The sequence below is a fragment of the Symphalangus syndactylus genome, chromosome 21, assembly GCF_028878055.3.
Source record: "Symphalangus syndactylus isolate Jambi chromosome 21, NHGRI_mSymSyn1-v2.1_pri, whole genome shotgun sequence".
NCBI classification, from domain to species: domain Eukaryota; kingdom Metazoa; phylum Chordata; class Mammalia; order Primates; family Hylobatidae; genus Symphalangus; species Symphalangus syndactylus.
The window spans coordinates 51,895,999-51,919,691 of NC_072443.2; the positions used below are offsets into that span (position 1 = coordinate 51,895,999).

At 52.3% G+C, this 23,693-nt stretch overlaps 1 protein-coding gene across 4 annotated transcripts in view; it reads left to right on the forward strand.

The window, feature by feature from the left end:
- Positions 1–23,693, forward strand: part of EEFSEC (eukaryotic elongation factor, selenocysteine-tRNA specific) — a 265,744-nt gene that overhangs the window by 205,780 nt on the left and 36,271 nt on the right. For 2 of the 4 annotated variants that reach the window (XM_055259113.2, XM_063630221.1), the window contains exon 6: positions 747–903. The exons of 1 other annotated variant lie outside the window; for it this stretch is intronic. In XM_055259113.2, the coding sequence (XP_055115088.1) occupies positions 747–903 (157 nt within the window). Of the gene's footprint in view, positions 1–746; positions 904–11,530; positions 11,845–23,693 lie in introns of those variants that run through there. One more of the 4 variants, XM_055259114.2, reaches the window with a different exon arrangement.

Consider the following 23,693-nt stretch of genomic DNA (forward strand, 5'->3'; position numbering starts at 1 on the left):
GCCTGGACTGAGGGAGGGCATCATGGAGGAAGGGAGGTAGGGCTGTGGAGGAAAAGTGGGCCAGGCCAAGGCAGGCTTCCAGGCACAGCTAGAGTGAACAAGAGTAAAGCCTTGGGCCACCGTGCATAGGGGTGTGTGCAGCGAGTGGGAGACAAAGGCCAGGCTCTCAGGGGCTCCTGTGGGAGGGGAAACAAGAGTGAGGAGGCCAGTTCTAGAAGGCCTTGGATGCAGGCTCAGGAGTGGCCTGGGTGACTGTGACAGCTTCAAGGAGAGTGCTGCTGACTCTCTGGGCAGGTGCCCTGGGGACAGGCTGGGTCATTGTGGCACCCCACGGGTGGGGGGGGCCTGCAACAGGGGCTTGAATTCAAAGCTACTTCTACCCCCTGTGCTCTGTGACCTTGGATAGATGACAGAACTCTGCCGTGCCTCCATTTCCTCATCTGTAAAGTGGCGCCACAGAGCTGCTGTGGGGACTGAGGTGCTACCTGTGGAAAGTGCTCACAGCGTGCCTGTTTTGAAGGGCCTGTTGTTACAGTGGCAGTTACCAGTCTCAGGTTTCTGCCCTGCTCCCATGCATTTCGTTATCTGTTAGGTGGGCTCATCACCCTGCTACCCCCAGGGTTCCTAGAGCCGGCAGCAGCCAGCCATGCCTAGGGCCCGGGAGAGCCGGGGCTAGGCACACAGTCACAGCTCTTTCAGTGTGCACCACTAACGCCCTTTCTCTGTGGCTGGGTGTGTGGGGACAGGCGATGGATGAATACAGTGTGATCGGCCGCTCCCTCTTCAAAAAGGAGACCAACATCCAGCTCTTCGTGGGGCTCAAGGTGCACCTGTCCACTGGGGAACTGGGCATCATCGACAGTGCCTTTGGCCAGAGTGGCAAGTTCAAGATCCACATCCCAGGTAAGTGCAGCCACTTCCTCCCAGTTTAGGGACACCGTGCGGGGCACAGAGAGATGGCAGAGGCGGTGCCAAGGTGGCGCTGCTTGGCTCAGGTTCCTAATCCTGCCTTTGCCAAGACATGGAGTGACTTGGCCTGCATGGCAGCATGGCCTCTGGCTGGGAAGCCAATATGGGTTCTAGGAAGAGCCTGGATGTGGAGTGAAGATCTGGTCTGAGCAGGGTCAAGATGAGTCTGAGTTCCCACTACACCATTTACCATCTGAGGGGGCCTTGGGCCCGCCCCTTGGTTTCTCTGTGGAGGCGGGAATAAGATTGAGCTTATAGGCAGTTTGGAGAAGAGTAGGTGAGGGAGACTGCTGGGGGCCTGGCATACCATCCTGGCATGTGGTAGGATTTCCAGGGATGTGAGTTGTCACCCTCCTTTGCCCAGCACAGACCCCCAAGCTCAGCACCGCCCGCTGACTTTGTGCTGGGGCCTGTCCGTGGGCTGGGTCAGAGGGTGTGTGTTTGCTGCTGGAGAGCCCTTGGATTTTGTCCGTGAACTCATCCTTCAATCACTTGTGCATTTATTCAGCCTACACTGCATCATGTCTTCTGTGTGGCAGGCATTGTGCTTGGTGCTGGGGATATGGAGCTTACAGTTGTAGGAAGGTACAAACAATAAACATACTAAAGAAATCCCTGTCAGATGGCAGTAGGCACCACGTGGAAAGATAAAGCAGGGACGGGGTGGAATTGCTGAGCATGCTGCTTTGGATAGGGTGATCAGGGAAGGACAGAGGGAGGGAAGAAGCCACATGGGTAGTCAGGGAGAGCATGCCACAGTGAGGGGGAAGTGAATGTAAAGGTCCTGAGGTGACAGTGAGCTTCAAGTGCATTTGCAGGTCAGTTGTTTGGCAGAAGTGTGCTGAGCAGAGAGGTGTGCGGGACACAGGCCAGGGCTCATACTGTGCGCTGGGGACCGTGGGAAGGACCAAAGCCTGTGTTCATATGAATGGGCCATGAGCCACTATCTCTTTTTTAGAGACAGGGTCTTACTCTGTCTGTGGAATAGAATGCTGTGATGCAATCAAGGCTCACTAAAGCCTTGACCTCCCAGGCTCAAACCATCCTCCTGCTTCAGCCTCCTGAATAGCTGGGACTCAGTTGTGTGCCACCACCCCCAACTCCCCACTATCCTTTATACCCTGTACAATTGTACCAGATACAACTAATCCAGTTCAATTCTGTTGTATTTCATAATACAGTAAAAATTACGAAAATTTTCAAACATACAGCAAAGTTGAAGAATTTTACAGGGAACACATTTACCCACTCCTGATTTTATATTGACATGTTACTGTCCTCTACATAACTCCAGGACTTGAGGTTGATCCTGTGAGGATGGAAAGCTTTGGGGAGGTTTGGATCAGGGGAACAATCAAGGTTGGTTTATGACTTCTTGTGTCAAATCTCCTAAAGAGAAGGTGGTGCTCTGGCTCCAGCTGGAAAACAGAGACCTAGCTGCCTCAGTGCTCACAGGTGGCATGAGCACCCTTCCCTCTCCTGACAGCCTTGCCAGGGAACCGTTTCCTTTCAAAGTCCTTCCACTGCCCTGAGATAGCATCTGCCTTCTCATGAGCAAGGGCAATGGTCACAGAGGCAGTGCTTCTCCAGGGCACTTTGCTCCCTGTTTGCAGCCCCTAAGGCCTCTGTCAAGGTGGGGCTGGGGCAGGGGAGGCAGAGGCACCCAGTCATGGGAGGCCTTCAGCGGTGAAGCTCTAAAATTCTGTCCTGTCCTCCCCACTTCTCCATAGTGGCTCTGAGTCCTCACCTCAGCCAAACAGGAGTCTTTGTGCATCCCTTCAGTTTGGCTGTGGGTTGTCCTCAGAGACTGGAGCCCACAGGGCCCCTCTCTGGACTCCAGGGAGCATGCAGGGGGCATGAGCCAGACAGGCCAGCATCCAGACCTCAGTCCCCGAGGGCCTCGTGCTTACGCCTGCCCGGGCTATTGTGAGCTTTCTGGGAGGGAAGGATCCCGGGATTCCTCCAGCTGGGTCGGGGGCCATACTGTGGAGCACTAATCCTTCCCCTAAACAGCTCTGGGGCCCTGCTGGACCAGGCAGAGGGAAAAGCTCATGGTCTTCTCCTTTGAGAACTGCTAGGATCACGCTGACTTCCTCTGAGCTCCCTTCCTGTAGCCCAAGGCAAACTCAGAGCTGGGGTATTCCCAGGGCAGGCAAGAACCAAGAGGAGTCTTGTTTGGGGTGCTGGGGTGGGAGTGGAGGGAGCCTCTCAGGGTGCTGGGGTGGGAGTGGAGGGAGGAGGGGTGTAGGGACACTGCCTTAGTCCACTAGAGTTCACATTCCTTCATCGGGTCAGTGTTGACTTTTTAGACTGCCTGCTTCCTGTTTGTGGCTTTTAAGCTTTTTATTAAATATCACTGGTCAGATTCCTCCATCCCACCCACCACCTTCCATCCCTCCCACCCCCACTCCCTACTGATTCCTCCCTTTTAACCTTTTTGAAGTGCCTTAATTGTGAAAGAGTCTTCAGGAAGCCTGAGCCATCCAGTGCCAGGTGAAGGGAGAGAGAGTGCATTGCTAGCTGCAGCCTGGACATGCATGGTGGGGAAGCCTGGGTTTTGGTGCCATGCGAGGTAAGGCTCCCAGCCTGCAGCTTGTGGACAGGGCTGGGTTCAGATGCACTTCATGGGCCTCGTTGCCGGCTCTACAGGGCATCCAGGCTGGGAAAGGCAGAATGAAGAGTCCCCTGGGTTTCCTCCCAACAGCCTTTCATCTTGGGTTGCAAGGTCAGATGCCAGGAAGGCCAAGCAGGTGTTGAAAAGGCCAGGTGGCAGGTGATAGGGAGTGGTGGGGACTATGGTGACCTGGAGAGCTGCTGTGTGGATCCTGCCAACTCTTCACTATATGGGAATGTAGGCCTGGGGTCTCATTTTATCTAATTTTATTTTTATGTAATATCTCTTGATTAAAAACTACAACTGCCTGTGCTAAACAAAGCATGCCTTTGGCCTGGTTTGACCCCTAGCAACTCGTAAATCCTGTTTGAATTTTAGAAAGGACACTTGGCCCTCAGGTTCACGAGGTGAAGCTGAACCGTAATATGCAAACAGTATGTTTTAAGGAGCCACAGACTCTTGCCTCAGAGACAACGGTCCTGATGCTAGGGCTGTTGACTCCCAGAATGTGCTATGGGAAATCAGAGGGCTGGGGGATGGCCCCATCCTTCGTGATACCCAAGGAGCCTTCCCAGAGAGTCTTGGGGGATCTCAAGGTTGGAAAGCCCCGTATTTACAGAACATCTCCCTTCAAAGACCTTGCCATTTGCAGAATTGTACTTCATGGGAGGATAGGAGGCCTGGCAAGCTGCCAGTAGGAACCTACTGGGGAGTTCTGCTGGTGGAGAGAGAGTAGTTGGAGGAAGGAGCTGGACATGGAGGAGGTTCCTGTCCAAGTCATAGCATCACTTGTAATTCCCAAGGGTTGTAGGGTGGAGTGGGTCTTGTTATCTCCATCTCACGGGTGGGAGCCAGGTAGCAGAGAGCCTGAGGGCTTTGCCCACAGTCTGTCTGTGTCACCCCGCCCCTCTCCATCAGCCCTGTTGATGCCCCTAGAGAGCAGTCATATCTTCAAAGAGTTTGGAGCTGGGAGGCCCATGTGGTGCTTGGAGAAGCACTGTGCCTGGGAGGCTGCCCTCCCAAAGCTCATCTTGGCAAGCCGTCTGTCTCACCGCTGCCACCCTCCCCTCTGCCTCAGTGTGCCAGGCATCAGCACTCACTCACAGAGGCAGGCTGGATGGTGGGTGGGACAACAGCTTCTGCAGCCCCTCCTGTTCCCACTTTGCAGGGAGAAAAGAACACCTTGATGACTCCCAACTAGAGAAGAATCATGTGAGAAGCTGAATAGACTTGTTCCTAATGACAGCTCTGAGTCACTGGGCATTTACTCTAGGACAGAAAAGGACACACATGTGCCCGTGATCTTATCTCCTGAAACAATGCTCTGTAAATCCAAAATCTCCCAGGGCTGGGCTGTTGTTTTGTGTACATGCCAAGATGTGGCAAGCTTTTTGAATGGCCCAAATTCATGATAGGTGGCCCCTCTCCCACAGGGTGCTCCTGAACCAGCTGATTTGGGACAGTTCATCTGTGTGCCTGCTTTAGCATTGGGGGACACGCAGAGCTTAAAGCCTTGTTACTGGAAAGCCCCAGGCCCCTATTACCACTCGCGTGCCCGTGTGTCACTGATTCTCACCAGGTAACAACTGACCATGGAACAGAGCTGCAAGTGCTTACCTCATACTAGCCAGACAGCCGTGATTGAGAACATAGCCCACTCAAGGCCACAGCCGTGGCCTCATCCTAGCAGCGGGTGCTGCTCACGTGCTGGGAGCTCAAAAGGGTACTCATATCTCAGGCACTTGGTCTTGTGAGTAGTCGGAATTCTCATTCAAATCCTAAAATAGAGATCGTACTTTTGGTGATCTTTAATAACCTTTTGATTATTACTGATCACAAATTAATGTACTCCAGATGAGAAAAAGAAAAAAAATTTGTAGAACCATACTTACAGTTAAGACCCCAGAAGGAGCTTCTATTTACTGATTATCAGGGGGAGCCAGCACTCAGGAGGAGGAGAAACAGTAAGCCCCCAAAATGTGAGCTATGATGTATAGCAGTCGGGCTGCCCACTGTACAGCTGAGGAGACTGGGGCTGGCAGGATGGGCAGTGCAGTTGCTGGTGTTCCCATTGCAACAAGCACCTCGTTTCACTGCACAAGCAGACCATTTCAAACCGCTCTGCTGCGTGCCAGGGCGAGGATAGTCTGTGCCCAGGGAGGTGTGCCACAGAGGTGGGCACTCAGCGCAAGAAAGCCAGAACAAAGCAGACACTTGGGCAAAGGTAGCAAACATCCGCACCTGAGATTCGAACCCAGAGCACCTCACTCTTAACCACTCTGCTCGAGACTCCCCACACCATGATGCTTTATAGGCAGGGCTGGGGGTGAGGCACGGAAGCGCATCTCCCTTCCTCCGGGTGTGCAGGAGAAGGGAAGGATTGGTCATTCAGCTCAGTGGGCCCTTGGACAGAGGGCCTGAAATGACTACCGTTTGGCCCCTGGGAAGAGGGAGTCAGGAAAGCCACTGCTGCTCACCTCTGAAGGGGGTCCTGAGGAGGGCTCCTGCGCCATCCTGCACCCAATGCTGCCCCTGTGCCCACCCCCAGGGCTGCAGGGGCTGTGACTCTGAATTATGCCCATCAGTGTGCCATGCAGAAGGGGATGGATTTACATGGAATAGGAAGTGTTGCTTGCATGAATGAATAAATGAAGGAGTTTGGTGGAATAGACTGGACTGGAATGAGCGAATGAATGTACCCAGGCCCATGAGGGCCACTCTCAGCTCTGTTTTCTACAGCCTCACAGTGGAGGCCAAACAACCTGGTGCTTTGTGTGCCACAGCCTTCCCCAGAACCTCAGCAATGTGGGCAGACACCAACCTCATCAGACTCCCTCAGAAGCTGCTGCCTAGGAACAGAGCTTGGGGGACGGCTCGAGTTTCCTGGTCTTTAAAATAAGGAGGCCAGGCACAGTGGCTCACCCCTGTAATCTCAGCACTCTGGGAGGCCAAGGCAAAAGAATTGCTTGAAGCCAGGAGTTTAAGACCAGCCTGGGCAGCAAAGCGAGACCCCATCCCTATAAAAATGTAAATAAATTAATCAATCCAGGGTTTGCCAGTCCATTTAGCTCGGCAAACCAGTTGAGGCTTAGAGCTCGGGCGGGGGATACTGAGATCCTTCTCAGAGTCCTGTCCCAAGGTGCTTTCCCTGTGGGACAGGCAGAGACATAAGCAGCCATTCACAGTCAGCATGGCAAGTGGCCACTGGGACGTGTGGCCGGGAATGGGGGAAAGTGGCCATCCTGAGGGGAGAGCCAGAGCAAGCTTCCTGGAGGAGTAGCCTTCTGAGCAGAAGGGTGAGCGGGGAGCAGAAGGCTGTGTAGAGAGCTAGAATCAGATGTGTGATGTTCGCTAGAACCCTGTGGCCAGTGGTCGGTCCAGCCTCATGGCCAGGGTCAGGAAAAGGCCAGGACAGTGGAAAGACCATGGGATGGGAAGTCGGGAACCTGGCCCTCGTACCTGCCCTGAGCTCCAGTTCCTTCGCCTACACAGTGGGCATGTGAATTCTCAGACTGCCCCTCCAGGGCTTCTTCCAGCCTTATTCATCTCCTGCTGACTCTGCCAGTGCTCAAGCCACTCCTCTGTGGAGTGCACCTGACCCCCAGGCCCTGCAGCACTGCTGTGGGGACACACTGGCAGGAAGCAGGGGCTGGGAAGGCCAAGAGCACCTCCCAAACCCTGGCCTGGAGCTGCCCCTTAGTCTAGCCCTCCACAGCCTGCATGGCAGCAAGGCCCCAACCCACAGGTGAGGAAACAGGCCCTTTGCTCACAGCTACACTGCTAGTAAGTGAATGGGCCAGAGTTCTCTGTCTGCCCCAGGGAGATCGAGCAGAGGGGCCAACAGGAGTAAGTGGGCACAGCACACCTGCTGCTGAGGGCAGTGCCAGCCCTGCCAGCTGGCTCTGCTCCCTTAGCCCTGCAGCCTTCTCCCAGGACTCTGGGGTCCCAGCTGGTAGCCCGTGGCCTCTGTGCTGAATCAGGTGTCTCAGGGCTCAGCATGGTATCCCATCCTATCCTCCTCTGTCTCTCATCACAATTTATTGGGCCCTCCATGTACAGACCTGTCTAGGTGCTGGAGGGGGTCAGAGGTGAAACAGGGCCTTGGGTGGGAAGGGGGCTCCCTGAGTGGGATGGAGAGCCCTGGGCCAACACCCAGTGGGACAACACTCCTGTGAACCACTCTCTGGTTTAGGAGAGGGACGGGCCAGATGAGGCCAAGATTGCAGGGGCCGCTGGGCCAGTTACCTGGAGGGTCTCCTGGGGCATCCCAGGCTCCCTTCTGATTGGGGCCAGCCAATTTCCAGTCTGCTCTTCAGCTTCTTCAGTGCTAACCCAGAGCTAGTCATTCTGATTTCCAGGAAGGCTGAAAATTTAATCATAGAATCCCTGGAGAGGACTGCCTATAGTATCCACTTACGGCAGGGGCTCCCTAAGTGGTGGCTGGAATTGTGTGCTGTGTGCACCCACCCCTCACCTGCCAGCCCTTCCTCTTGGTGAGGTAGCTCATATGTCCACTGAGGGCCCCACTTTATCCTCCCACCCATGCCCTGTCTCTATCACAGAGCACTGGGAAACAATGCCTGTAGGAGCCCCGGTGCTGCATTCACACCAGGCTGCTTCACAGGCGATTAACCGGCCACCTTTCAAGCAGGGATTGGCTGTACCACAAGGACCCCTCCAATTTATTGACCCTGGAAAGCACTTTGCATTTGGTCAAAAACAAGGATTATACCTTTCCCTCCTGATTGAAAACAGAAGCCAAATCATAGAGGCATCCCCCAGATGCCCCGCTTTGCCTCAGCCAGTGGATGGCCAATGTCTCTCCCGGGACCAGTACAGGGCAGAGCAGCAAGTGCTTCAGCTCAGCCCAGAAGCTGATGCACCTCTCTGCTGACCAGGCAACAGATTTTCAGGGGCTCTCAGACCCAGGTTCAAAAGGTGGCAGATTTGTCAGAGCCTAAGTCCCAGAAGCTCTATTTGCTAGAAATATGGGTCATTTAGTATGGACTGGGCCAGGCCTGCAGGAATTGGGGACACACCCCTTCAGTGGTTTTGGGGGACCAGTGTGTTGGTGAGGTCCCAGGCAAGTAACTCTAGGAATAGAAACTCTGGTTCTAAGAAATGGCCAGGGGCATTGGTCCATATGGTCTGGTGACCAGAAGGAATGGAATTGGCCTGGGTGACTTGTAGCATGAGGGCCTACAGCCATCCAGAGGGTAGCAGGCAGGGCCTGAGGCTGAGACAATGTCAGCAGTACAATCAGCTGCTGCCCCTGAGCCCATGCCCTATGCCAGGCAGCACGCCCTTGTGTAGTCTGACCACTCAATCCTGCCAGCAGCCCAGGGAAGCCAGGTTGTCATCACCCCAGTTCTGCAGAGGAAGAAATCAGACCAACCCCAGTGCCCTGGCAGCCAGCCTGAGGGCACAGAGGAGGAGGAGGAGCAGGAGCTGGGGTCCTGATTTTCAAGGTCAAAGACAGGAGGGCTCTGGCACCACACAGTCACCCTGACTTTAGCTAGCTCTTCTTTACCAAGCACCAACTCTTGTGTGTGGAAAGTGTTTTTCTGGTATCAGACGTAGTGTTGGGTTCTGGGCACATGGCTCAAACAAGACACAGTCCCTGCACCCCGGGAATTCACAGCTAATCACTCCTCTGTTCAACAGTGTGCTTTTGAGCCCCTGTTATGTGTCATCCTTGTGTTGGGTTCTAGGAAGACCACAGTGAGCCACAGCCCACATGACCCCTGCACTCATGGGGCTGTTGGGTTGGTGTACTAGTCAACTCAGGCTATCATAACAGAATACCACCGACATGGTGGCTTAAACAATAGGCATTCATTTCCTGTCAGTTCTGGAGCCTGGAAGTCCAAGATCAAGGTGTCTGCAGGGTGGGTTTCTCCTGCAGCCTCTCTCTTGGCTTGCAGACGGCTGCCTTCTCCCTGTGTCCTCGCATGGCTGTCCCTCTGTGCGTGTCTGTGTCCCAACCTCTAATTTGAAGGACATTAGTCAGATTGGTTTAGAACCCAACCTAAAGACCTCATTTCATCTTAATTACACCTTTAAAGGCCCTGCCTCCAAATATAGTCCCATTCTAAGGTCTGGGGGTTAGGACTCCAGTATATGAATTTGAAGGGACAGTTCAGTCTGTAACAGTTAGGATGCTGGCACTGGCAGACTTTCTCCTGAGCATTTGTGTATTGGCTTCCACATGCATGCTGTGCACAGAAGGTGCACAATGCCATGAGATCTTACAGTAGGACCCCAACCGAGTCTGGGCTTGGGAAGGCTTCCCTCAGAAGTGGCATTGCACTAGGGTCTGAGGACGAATTGGAGTCTCAGTGCCCCTGGAGGTGAGGGTGCCACAGCGGTGCTGCTCAGGCTATTCCTGCTGGCCCTCAGTATCACCTCCACATCAAACCAGCCACCTGTTCTGTGGACTCCTGTGCCTGTAAGCAAGAGCCACATCCTGTTTCCACAAGGTCTACCTCAGGGATGCCATGAGACTGCAACATTACTGCACCCATACTTAGGCTGCCGATTATGGACTTATGTCCCCTTCCCACCTTACAGAGAGGGAGACAGCCTTGAAACCAGACCCAGAGATAAGTGAAGCACCACAGTTGGTGCTGTGGCCCCATTGCCTGCCTGGCCATATCACTGGCTCCATCAGGCCTCCAAAGAAACCAGCTCTACAATAAGACTCCCTTTTCTTGTCACCCATTTCATCTGGAATGCCAAGCAGTTCTGCACTGGTGACGCATGCTGACTCCAGCTCAGGCTAGGGCTCTGCTGAAAAGCTGCCTCCTGTGATCACTTGCCTAATGGTTCTTCTTCCCACCACCTACTGGGAGAGCCATGCCTCAGGACTTCCATGGGGCCAGCCACATGGCCTGATGCCCTTGGGCTGGGCCAGGATGGTACTGCCACAGCCTAGATCCTGGGTATAGCCCCTTGCACAAGGTCAGCTGGAGTGTGTCCTGTCTCCAGCTACAGCCGGTCACAGCAGATGGTGGTTGCATTTGGCACAGAGGTACAGTCCACAGGCTGGGTGCAGTGGCTCACACCTGTAATCCCTACACTTGGGGAGGCTGAGGCAAGTGGATCACCTGAGATCAGGAGTTGGAAACCAGACTGGCCAATGTGGCAAAACCGCATCTCTAATAAAAATTTAAAAATTAGCTGGGCATAGTGGTTACACGCCTGTAGTCCCAGCTACTCGGGAGGCTGAGGCAGGAGAATCGCTTGAACCTGGGAGATGGAGGTTACAGTGAGCCAGGAGATTGTGCCACTGCACTCCAGCCTGGGTGACAGAGCGAGACTCCATCTCCAAAAAAACAAAAAAAGAAGTACAGTCCACAACACAAACAAGAAATGAAGTTTTCTGTGTTTTAAGAAAGAGGAGTTTTAAAAAACAATGAACAGCAATGACAACTGTGCATGTTAAAATCACTCCCTGGATGTGGTAGCTCAGCCAAGAGCCTTGCTGGTCAGGGCCACTTTCCCGGAAGCTTTCTCACTGTTGCTAATCCTTCCGAAGGGCCTGGGTCAGCTCACTGCCTTTGGAGCCCTCGGTTTTCATCTGATAAAATGGGGGTAACAATCCTGTCTTGAAGGACTGTAAGGAGTAAACCAGTGTGCAAGGATGCCCAGCATGTTGCAGGCACTGGGAATGGGCTGCCAGCCCCTTCCCTCATCTGCCCGCACCGCGTGAGCCTGACACATGCCAGAGTCCAGGCCTGAAAACCCAAGGGGCTGGGCCCGCTGAGCTCCACGCCCGTATTGCTGGGCTGTAGCACAGCCACGGTGGTATTACCACTTCCAGTTTTTCAAGAAAGCCTGGATATCTGTATTTTTACATGAAATCTTCCCATTCTCAGTTGGGCCACAATGTGTGGTCTCTGTGTTGGCACCAGGTCCTTAATGTGCCGCCTCTTCCTCCTGCTGCAGACTTCAAGAGGAGGCCATCACCCTGTTTCTCCCAAAGGCACTGTGAGGCTCAGAGGAGCTAGATGACTGGCCCACCAGACCCCGGAGTCCCCGATGGAAGTGGACATCACCCATGGTTCCATTTAGCTGGGAGGCTTCTGGAAACTCAGCATAGAGCAAAAGTGAAAATGCATCCTGATGCCAAAGGGACGGGACACGATGAGCCCTGAGGTTGTGGGTATTGTTATGTTCCCATAAATAACAGGCCCTCAGACAATGGGCTGTGAGGCTGTGTGTTCCTCTGGGGTTTGAAATGAAACTGGTTTTCTTCTCTTTTAAAATGTGCTCTCTCTAACCATCCAGCTGCAACTAGAGGCTCTGTTTGGAGCAGATTCTGGGGCAACCCCAATAACCTGTCCTTGAGATTTCATTAGCACCACCAGCCAGCTGCCTGGAAAGTAGCCCCTGCCAGGACCAAATTAACTTTTACTGAGAGACATTGGCAGGGCTGGCATTGTGCACACTTGGCATTTTCAGCCCACACTGGGATGTGGGAAGCAGGGTACCTTCAAAGAACAAGAGCTTCGGAGGCAGCCAGACCTGTGTTGGAATCCTGGCTAGAATGCTACCCTTTCTGAATCCCAGTTTCCTCATCAGTAAGATGGGTTATCTTGAGGACTTTCCCTCCCAGCTTTTTAAATAACTTCAAACATACAGAAGAATGGAAAGCTTATTGAGCAGTGTTGCTCCCTTGGCTTCGACAATTGCTCCGTGTTGTCCTGTCTGCTTTGTGTGTGTGTGCCGAGCCAGCTGAGGGTTCCTCCTGGTGCTGCTGCTGTGCCTGCACCCTCAGCACGTGTCCTCGAGGAACAAGGACATTCTCCTGCAGAACCACAACACAGTTACCACTGGAGAAATGTGACATTGATGCCACGTTGTCTAGGATACAGTCCATTTTCAGATTCCCCAACTGTCCCAATAGTGTCTTAGGAGGTTTTCCATGATTGGGGAGTCAGTGAAAGGTGGCACCTGTGCTCAGTGCTGTCACCAATAGTTTTACAACACTGATGTTTTTGAAGAGCCCCGGTTGATTGTTTCCCAGTGCACTCTTTGGGTCTGTCTGATAGTTCTTCATGACTGGGTTCAGGCTGTGCATTTTTGGAAGGAATTCTACAGAGATGATTTCGGGGCCTTAGTGTGTCCTATCCGGATGTTTGCCCATCATAGGCAATGCTAGGTTTGACCACTAGTGAAGGTGGTTGTTAGGAGGTTCAATGAGGTGATGAAGACAGAGTCCATGCCCAGAGATAGCTGTGTGGAGGGAGTGCAGCGGCCCACACTCACCACCCGTATCGTAGCTCAGCAGCTGTGCCCCATGCAGGATGCCTCTGTGGCCTGGGAGGAGGGGCACCAGCAGGTCCCTTGGGAAGTTACAGTAAAGGCCCCGGTCTGGCAGCAGTGAGGCAGAGCTGACTCTCTGGAGCCAGATCTAGGGATATCCTACCCCCCTCCCATATCCCCACGGGGCTAAGCCAGGGCCTGTGGAGGGAGGAGAGGAGCTGCTACTTCCCCCAAATCCTTCTCTTTCTCCCCTTTCCCGACCACCCACCCTCTCTCCCCAGCCCAGCTCTGTTTCAGCCATTGCCCCTCTCCCTGTGACCAGCATCAGACCTGATCACAGAGGACTGGCTCTAGGCCCATCCCACAGGGCACCATTTGGGTGGAGATGTTACAGAAAGGAGCAAGCACTATAGTAGGGGCCCTGCAGGGCTTTGGAGAAAGAGGATGGAGCTCCCTTCCAGAGTGAAGGTGGGAAGTTTCACCAATGCAGTGAGGCTTGAGCTTGTCTTGAAGGTGAGAAGATTTCCCCAGGGAGAAAAGGGAGGAAGGGTGTTCAGGACAGAAGGAACAGAGTGTGCTAGGGCACAGAGGATGGAAAGAGTGGCATATTCTGGGAATATGGAATAGAAACTAATATTCATTGCTCGTTAAACTGAGTAGGACATTGTTCTAAGTGTTGTATATGTTATTAACTCCTTTGGTGTATTTAAAATGATGGTTTTGGAGCAGTTTTTTTTTTTTTAAGCAATGGAATTCCTTTTTTTTTCACCCAAAGTCTTACATGGAATCCAATTGAGGCCCTGGGGAGCCTCCTTGCTGTTCACCTCAATTCCAGCCCTGAGGCTCATCCTTGGATGCTTGGGGAGGAGGGGAGGCGGAGCTTACTCCCAAACGCCCTTGGCCTCCACGCTTGTATCTGGCCTTTGTCTAGACAGGGTTCCCATCGACACTGCTGACACTGGGGCTGGACCATCTTCTACTGTGGGGCTGCCTTGTGCTGTGCAGGGTATTTGTGGGTATCCCTGGCTTCTTCTTACTAGGTACAGCCTCGCCCAAGTTGCAGCAATGAAAAACTTCTCTAGATGTTCCCAAATGTCCCCTGGGGACCAAAATATCCCCCAGTTGAGAACCACTGGTCTAAGCAAGTGGCAGGAGGAACTGGTGGTTGGTGTGCAGGGAGGAACACAGTCAGAAAGCTCTGTCTGGCAGCTGGTTGGAGGGGGCAAGCCAAGGCCTGAGGCTGGGCAGTGGGCACATGGGGAGGAGGGCAGAGGGGCAGGATGCATCCCAGAGCCTGTTGGGGTGCACAGTGAGGAGGGTGATGTCCAGAATAGATTCTACCTCAGGCCTCGTGGGCAGCCTCTGGCCAGCAAGGAGGGCCTAGGCATGCCCCCAGAGTCCCAGTCCCATGGTAGAGGCCCTACGGGGCCATGGGGAAAGAGAGGACAGAGTGGCCCTGCAGGGGCCAGGTCCCGGCGGCAGTGCCTCATCCATCCTGAGGTCTCTGGGTGCTTGGTGGTGGGGGGCCCTGAGCTCTGGGCCCAGCGGCCTTGAGAGGAGGGAGGCTCTGTCCAGCCTGGCGTGGACCAGGAGTGCAGGATCTTTACTGGCCCTTACACAGTGAATGCAACTTTTCTTTGGGAATTATTTCTCTTTGCTTAGGACTCTCTAAAACTTTTCAGATTTGCCAGTTTGTAGTTTTAGGGAAAATTTGTATTTTTCCATATGCAGTTATCCTACCTAAATAAAGTCAGCAGAGTAAAGTGATAAAACAATTAACATTTTAGGCAGTGGAAAGTGGAACTTTGATTGGCTGTCTCTGGAGTGTCTCTCCAGAAAGTCTTGATGTAGCAAACCACCAGTAATAGTAGATACCTGAGAGAAAGTTCCAGAAATCAGAGGCCGGCCCATGTTCTATCGTGGATGATCTTGGCTTGGGCAGCTCTGTGGATCTTGTGTCTGATACTCCATGCCGTGGACTGCCATGGCAGCTGGTCAAGGGGCCTAAAACCCTGAAGCCTTCGAATACATGTGCCAGCAGCAGGAAACTCCCTGCCCCAAATTCCCCCATGATTTGGATTCACCACAACACTTACCATGTGTTCAGAGACGCTTGGTCATCACAGTCACTAGCAAGGGGAGGAAAACCCCTTCCTGGCTAGGCACTGGGGGTACAGAGGGCCTGGGGCAGGACAGGGTGCTCCAGCATGCTCTGCCACTACGACCACTGTTGCTGCTGATGTTCATTTAGCCCCTGCTGTGTGCCAGACTACCTGACATGCTTTGTTGAAGTCCACTACAGTGTAGAAATCCACTGTTTTGTTCCTTCAGCACCCCCTGAGGTGGGCACTATTAGTAGGTCGTCACTTACCCAAAGTCTGACAGACCACACTGCCTTTGGTGGCCACAGCACAGCAGCCCTCTCCAGGACAAACAGGTTAAGGTGAAGGGTGCTAGGCCCCTGACCATATGTAAGCAAGGTATTCACGGCAGTGCTTAGAGCTGTGCCTAGCGAGGGTCGGTGCTCACCAGCCTCTGCTGCTGTAGATGTCACCTCCATGAAACCTCTGAGTTGTTCCTGGCTTCCTTCCTGTCTGAGGAGGAGGCGGGGGAGTAATAATAACAATAACACCTGTAATTGTACCTATAGGAAACATGTACAGAGCAGGCCCAAGGCTGAGTGTTTCCTGAGGAGCATCTCACTGATCTGCCCTGTACAAATGTCAAGATGAGGCCCTAAGAAGCGGAATGACTTGCACAAGGTCGCACAGCTGAGAAAGGGAGGAGGAGCCAGGATTTTGCCCCATTTTGTCTGACTGCAAAGCCCCAGCACTTTATGCTAAAGAGAACTGGGAGCCAGTGGAGTGTGGAGTTCTGTGCGATGTGGAGCCAGGCAGGCAGGGACAGGTGAGAGAACCTGGCACCCACTGTGTGGATGTTGGGCCCACCTTGCTGTTGCCTGCCTCCTCCACCTGGGCTCTCTCACCTGGCCACAGAGCCAGCTGAGTTTAGAATGGCACTTGATGAGCTACAGGTAACCACTGGATTGCTCAGGCACCAAGGGCCACTCCTGGAACCTGTCTCCAGGGAGCCTCTGTGGCCCACACAGGACCTAACCCTGGGCCAGAGTGTTTCACTGCTGCCGGGTGGTTAGCCAGGGACCTACAGCAGCAGCGAGCCTCTGGTTGGTGAGCAACCCCTAGCTGGGGCTCCTGTGACCTGGTGTTTATTTAGTGCTCAAAGGTTGGGGTCACCACATGCATGTCCAGGGAGCTCTGCTACCCACACACAACCTCCTCACAGATACAGGCTATTGCCTATACCAAGCCCTTCCCGGCAGGGCTCTATTCATCCAGTCTCCTGTCCTTGGGGCAGGTCAGCTCTGGAGGAGGGTAACCAGAAAGATCCAGGTATCATGTGCATATCTTAAGCCAATTGTCACCCATAAAATTTCACAGTCCCATTAGAGAGAAAGCTTAAAAATCTGGGGAAAAGGTCACCCACAGTCTCCTCACCCCAGTAGCATCCCAAGGGACTTTTGGTTCCATTTCCTTCCAGCACTTTCCACATGTCACTTGGCCAGGCTGGGAAGGGCTCATGGTCGGGAGTGAGAGTTGAAGGCCCACCTCCTTCACTGGCCATGAGACCTGGACCAACCCCACTGCCTCCCTGAGCTGCACTCCCCTCTGCAGCATGCGAGGGCAGTGCTGATGTCTATCATTAGCTCTGGAGGGTGCAGTTGGAAACCATCAGTATGAAGTGCCCACCGAGGGTCCAGCGCCTGAAGATGCACCATCGGTGCCCAGTGCTGTCGTCGACTGTTTGGCTCTTTTGGGCATGACACCACACCAGACCCCCAGGTCATACTGCTGCTTTCTTTGGGGCTTCGTCAGAGGCTGCTGTTCACGTTTTCCCCTCACCTCCAAGGGCTGTGCTTGTAGACTTGTGTAAGCGGACCGTGCTTACCTCACCATCTCCTACTGGTCAGGTACCTACAATTTTTCCCGCTGTTTTTCGTTATTATGGCCAACATTCAGAGTCATCCTGGAGCTTTTCTCACCATCAACCTTTGATTGTGGGCCATTCCGTCAGCACACACTCACTCACTCTCAGATTTCTTTAGTTTGCCTTAGTGGGTGAGTAGGGGAGACCTAGGGGGCTTTCTACTGGGGACCCCATTCCAGTTCCTGGCACTAATTGTGGCTCAATAAACGCACACTGAATAAAAGAATGTCAGAAGTTTCACTGAGACATGATTTTCTTCCATGTTTATGATTCAGTGATCAGAGTTAGAAATTGTTAAAAAAAAATAAAAAACAATAATATGTGTCTCACTATATGCCATATACTTTTCTAAGCATATTATATATAATAATATAATTTACTCTTCACAACAAACCTGAAGGAATTATAATTATTGAAATTGCCATTTTGCAAATGAGGAAACAGAAGCACAGAGAGGTAAAGGAAGGTGCCCCAAGTCACATAGCTCTTGAGCCCCAGAGCTGAGACTTAAGCCCAGACCATCTGGCACTGGAGCTCATGCTCTTAGCCCTGTGTTCTCTGCCTCTGACTGTTCTCATTTTTGTCCATCTGTTCCACTTGGCCCTGAGGTAAGGGCCCAACATGAATTCCAGAAGTTCCCATTTTGGTTTGGCCCAGCCTTTGGGGTGGTTAAAGAAATACTCTAAACTGCAGTTTCCTTGTCCTATATAAAAAAAAAAAAGGGAGAGTTCCCTGCCTTCAGGATTGTAATAGAGGAGTAAGAAAATGTGTACCAAGTGCCTGGACCCTTGGAACTGTCCTATGAGTTCGAGTGTGTTTCTCTTCCTCTTCACAGGGGCTGCAGACAGTCCCTGGGGGATCAGGTGTAGGCTAAGTTTTGGTGGTGAGGATTTGTGTCTGTCTGGGGATTGGTAAAGTCACGGCCTCTTCACGTGCCATCTTCCAGCACCTGTCTGTCTGGTGAGCACTTCACTTCTTGTGGCGGTTGCTTACTAGCCCCTTACTTCCTGCCCACCCTCGCCATGGGCACAAATCCACGCCAGGCACTATGCTCAGAAGCTGCCATGACAGTGCCCTCTTAGTATGGCATTTGGCATGCTTCGCAGTCGGCCTCCTGCCAGCCTTCTCTGCCTCCTCTCCCTCTGTCCCTCTGGGCCACAGGCCACCCTCCAGCCCTAGCCCTGCAGCAGCCCATAGCAGCTTTGCTTCATTCTGCCACTTGCGCTGGGTGCTCTGGCCTCAGCTCAGATGCCACCTCTAGGAAGGTTCCCTGCCCTTCTCAAATGGAGCAGGTCCTAAACGTTCTCCTCTGCGCATCTCTTCCAGTGCCACATCGGCTTCTCCACTCCCTGCACAGAGAGCTCTGAATCCCAGGTGGCTCCACGCTCATTCCACAACTGGGCTGGGAGGTGCTCCCAAGTGGAAGGTCTTTGCTGTGTTAGTCTGTGGCCTGCACATACTCACTGCTCACTGTTGGATGAGTGAGTGAGTGGGCAAACCCCTGTGATCTCCACCACACACCCTTTATATAAACACCACCCTTTATTTAAGCTAGATGGGGCTGAGAAATGGGGTAGTTGAAGCCTCAGATGCAGGTGACAGAACCTTACCTCAATTGACCCAAACCAGCACGGGAGCCTGGGGCATGCACAGTTCTCTGGCCAGCTAGGTCATGTGCTCCTCTTGGCACCAAGGATGCACCCTTTTGCAACCCTGCATCCCCAAGGAAAACCAGGGGCTGTTACTAGAAGTAGGTGGAAACAGCAGGTGTTTGCTGCAAGCAGGAATGCCCACTGTGCTCGGGCTTTCCTCACCACTGGCATGGCCTTACCATCATCATCACCCTAACCTGCACAGCCACAGCCCTTCCCAGGGCGCCGCAGCATTCTGGGCCAGCTTTGCTCCCTGAGCCCTCTGGACTGCTGGGGCTTCTTCCCCAGAGGTGAGCTTCTCTAGGTTGAGGGCTGGACTGAGACTCCCAGTGTCTCCAGGGTCCCACCCATCAGCTGGCAGGCCCCAGGTAAGCTGTGTTTTGTCAGATATGTTCATGGTGGGATTTGAAGGACCTCTGTCCCTTCAGCCATTGAAAACTGTTCCTCTCCCCAGTAACAGTGACCATCCCAGTTGCAAATACATCATTCATCCTCATTAGCCTTGGCACACTGACTTGTGTGGTGGACAGATGATCCTTCTGGCCAAGGAATGAGCATATCAGGATTTACCAGTGCCTAACTGGAACTCAGAAGTCTCAGCAAAGTCAGCAGTATCTCATGATCCTTGTGAAAGAGGAAAGATTTAATGTCAGAACCTAGGGCAGAAATAGGTGATTGTTCTGCACCCAAGGGTTTGGGGAACCCTCACGCTGTGGGCTAATTTCCCTCTATCACCTGGGGGAAGAAGGCCCATGGCTTCTTCGTGCCCAGCAGCCACACAATCTCCCACTCAGGGGTCAGGGCCTGGCCCCAAACTTTTGTTTCCATCCAAACTGGTTTGAAAAAAACCTCACAAACTGTTTTTTTAATAACCTAGAAGTATAATAGTAATACTCATTCAAGGAGATTTGCATGTTAAAGAAAAATAAAAAGAAGTCTCCCATAGTCCCATTATTAATATTTTGACTTAGTTTCTTCTGTCTTTTCTCTGCAAAGCCTTCTTTTTATGTAATTGAGATGATATGGTGTATACAATTTTGTGTCTGATTCTTTTCAATTAATATTTATTACACAAACATTTTTTTTCTTTTACTGTTTTACTCTGTGGTCTTCAAGGGAAGTTGAACCATGTAGTGATTAAGAGCCTGGGCTCCGGGCTCAGACAGAGCTTGGTCTAACTCTCAGCACCATTACTTACCAGGTCTACAACCCAGATAGCCAAGCAGACCTCACTGAGTCTTAGTTTCCTCACCTGTAAAATGGATACCGAATGTGCCCTAGGTGGGGATGCTCCAAGATATAAATGTCCAGTAAAATATAAAAGCACATGCAACACTCAGCACATAGCAAGAGCTGTATTCAGTCATGTGGCCATTGTTTTCAATGCAGCGTAACAGTAACCAACCTTGCCAAGGCCTTAATGGGCTACCTAAGCATCTGTGGATGTCCCATCTCTTATAAATAACATTGCTGGGAACATATCTGTCTATAAATCTCTGTTTTAATATGTAGGGTATTTTCTGGCCGGGCGCGGTGGCTCACGCTTGTAATCCCAGCACTTTGGGAGGCCGAGGCGGGCGGATCACGAGGTCAGGAGATCGAGACTACAGTGAAACCTTGTCTCTACTAAGAATACAAAAAAAAATTAGCCGGGCGTAGTGGCGGGCACCTGTAGTCCCAGCTACTTGGAGAGGCTGAGGCAGGAGAATGGCGTGAACCCGGGAGGCAGAGCTTGCAGTGAGCCGAGATTGCGCCACTGTACTCCAGCCTGGGCGACAGAGTGAGACTCCGTCTCAAAAAAAAAAAAAAAAAAAAAAAAAAAAAAAAAAAACAATAATATGTAGGGTATTTTCTTAAGATGGAGCCTCAGAAGCTAAATTGTTCTAATTTTTAAAATGGAAACATCACAGACATTTAAAAAGTTCTTAAGAGTTCCTGGCAAAGTGATTCCCAAAAGTACAGCGCCATTTTATACTTCCGTCAGCAGTGGGTGAAGGTGTCTGTTCTCTACCCCTCACCAGCACAGGCTCCCCTGTGTTATTTATCTTTGCTAATTTCCTACATGGCAAATGACATCTCAGTGTCTTTAATTTGCATTTCTTTGATAACTAGTAAAGTCAACCATTTTGCCATATCCAAGTTTCTTTAAAGAAATTCAGAAGAAGAAGATAAGTGGAGAAAAGGGTGCAGTTCACAGCCTGGCATCTTTATGACTGTCTGCCAAAATTTCCCACTTCAGCCTCCTACACTGGAGTCTAGAGTACCTCTTGGATTCTGACCTGCAGATCTCCATAGTGTATACTCGTTACCCTAACCCTGTGCAATCCAGAGGCACCTCTACCAATATGGCTTTTGTCCTTCACAGCACCTGCATCTCTCATCCAGATGTCCTTTGTGCTTGGCCCCGTGATGAGTCACGAACCCCTGTCATGCATGGGCACTCCAACAGTCCTCCATCTGAGGCCCTGCAGGAGGGAGCCACCACCCAGAAGAGTAGGGGAGGTTTCTCAGAGCCTTAAAAGAAGAGTCAGTCTTTGATCAATCCAAGGACAGCCTGTGACCTCCCGCCTGCAACAGGAATCATGTTGGATCTGTGCACCACTGCATCCCCAGGGCCTAGCACACCGACCAAGGAGGGAGATGAGCCTACCTCCAGGCAGCAGGGAGCCACTGAGGGTGTTTGGGCAGAGGAGACTAGGATCGAGGAGTGTTTGTGGACAGTGGTGGTACTAGTGGTCTGGGGGCCTGGTGAGCTGCTTGTAGGAGCCCCTGAGAGTTCATGGCAAGTGTGGGAAAGCCAGCACAGGACTCAGGCAGCCCTCTCTCCTGTACCTGACACTCCCAGGCTGGCTGCTGGCCCCAGCTGCAGGCCAGCCTGACTCTGACAGCTGACTTCTCCAAGTTGCTGGCTGTTCCCAGACAGCTCATCCCACTCCCGTCCCACAGGGAGGCCTGAAGCCAGCTTTGTCAGGGCAGCGTGGGTGTACTTGTGACCCCTGAGGTGAGGGCAAACTCTCCACAGGCAATCCTGGGCATTCCACTGGGTTCTGTCCCACACAGCTGACTGGTCGGCCAGGGAGACTCTGGAAAACAGCTTGGTTGGGAGAAAAGAGTTGAAGAGAGGTGAGGGGTGAAAGTTGAAGTTTCAGAAAATCCCTGTAAAAATGAAAACAAACCATCCATCTTTCTCCTGGGCGTCTTAGCCTGCCACTGCCCTTTGTGGATCTTGCCCCAGTGTCTGTAGGGACGGCAGCTCTGAAACCTAATCCAGCAGCCAGCTAGCTGCTGCCAACCCCCACCCAGTGCAGGAATGCCCTGACAGGGCCAGCCTCTCCTGGAAGCCGTCCTGACGGAGGAGCATCTTTACCAAGCGCAGAGAGCACTTCGGGGTGTCCTTTTTTCCCCAAACGAATAGCCAGCCTCCTCCCCCTTTGGCCATTGAAGCATTTCAAAGCAATTGTAAAAATTATATGAACCCCATCGAAGAACTGTTACAACAATGTTTATACCCAGCGTTTGAAACAAAGACAATGATATTATAAATAATTGTAGATGATGAAGATAGGCAAGAAAAAATAACATAATTAAAAGAATTTTACAAGACGGACCGTTCACAAAGATGGATGGAGTAGCACAATGCGTTAAAAATATCTGCAATTAACATAAACACAGCCTAGTGGACAGAAACCATCTGCTGGCTGGCCTCTCCCTGGGCATGGTCTCATGTCACACGGGGCGGTGCCAGGGCCTTCACTGTGGCTGTCATGTCTCTGGGGCCCCTAGGAAGAGGCTGTCTAGGGATATCTTTCCTTGTGGCAATCGGAGGCCCTGTGATCTGGGAATGATTGAGAAGGAAGTACAGAAACAAAAGGGAAACTGAGGACTTTCCAAGAAGGAATGTCTTCGTGGGGTCACAGAGCTTTCTCCGGGAGCCCCTCCCTCACCCCAGATGAGATTGGGTCCTGTCAGCTGTCCCCACACACCCAGTGCTTTTCCATTGCAGAGGTGGATGAATGCCCAGGGACTCCCATGAGCGAGTCATGTGGCCGGCCTCTCTGGGCCCACGCATGTTCCACCTTGTGTTGGCACATAGTAGGGGCTCGGCCCCTGTGTGTTGGGTGACTGACCTATGGTTTCTGAGGCTGGCATGTAAGGTATAGGGAGCAAGGTGCGATTATGGGTCCCGTGTCGTTAGTGGGTGTCTACAGCAGGGCCTTACCACAGAGCTCTGGCTGGACTCTAGATGCTTTGGGTGCAACGTGCTTGGTGCCAGTTCTCATGATGACTGCCTGAGGCGGGCACCCCGATCCCCACTGGACAAGAGCCGAGGCCCCGAGAGCCTCATGCTTAGACAGAGACTGCCCAAGAGCACACCTGGGGCTTTTATATCTTACCTCCCCTGTTCTCCCATCCCCTTTTCATCACTATTTGATTTTCTAAAAATAAAAATAAAATTTGTTTTGAACTGTGAAAAACTTTCACCATGCAGAGTACAGTAGACAGCCCTGTAACCAGCAAGATCAAACAGATGTGAACTTTTTGTCACATACTTCAATCTCTCTTCACCTCTCTTCACACCCTTCCCCTATCTTGTCTGGGGGAAGTGAAATGTACAGCTCAAGCCCTCCACCATGCTCTCCTCGGCTGGTGGCCTCACACACATGTGCGCTTTGACACTTTTCCTGCATAGGGTGGCCTCCCAAGCAGCCTGGAGGGTTCATACGTGCTTTACGTTTTACATACTTGCTTTCACACTGACCCAGGTGTTATTAGAACACTGCTACTGCTGTTTTCTTTGTGGAACTTGCTGTTCTGGTCAGCGGTTCTGGTTGACTCTATTTGACTGCTGTATGTTATCCCATAGTCCGAATTAACCAGTTTGTATACCTGTGACCTGTCGGGTGGGTTGTTTCCACGTCTCCACAATGCAGAGCAGAATAAGAGGGTTTCTCTAGGCAAGTAGGGTCATCTGGTGCTGGGACATGTGCACCTGTGGGTGGAGGGGGCCGCAGTGGTGCCGGCCTCTCCCACACCAGCACTGTGTTATCTGACTCACCGTTCCCGCCGGGTGATGGATGCAGCCATCTGATTATCAGAGCCGCTTTCTCCCCAGAAGTTCATGCTCAGCCTGGTTTCTTGGAGGCCTAGGATCAATCCAAAATATCAGGACTTGACAGGGAATGTTT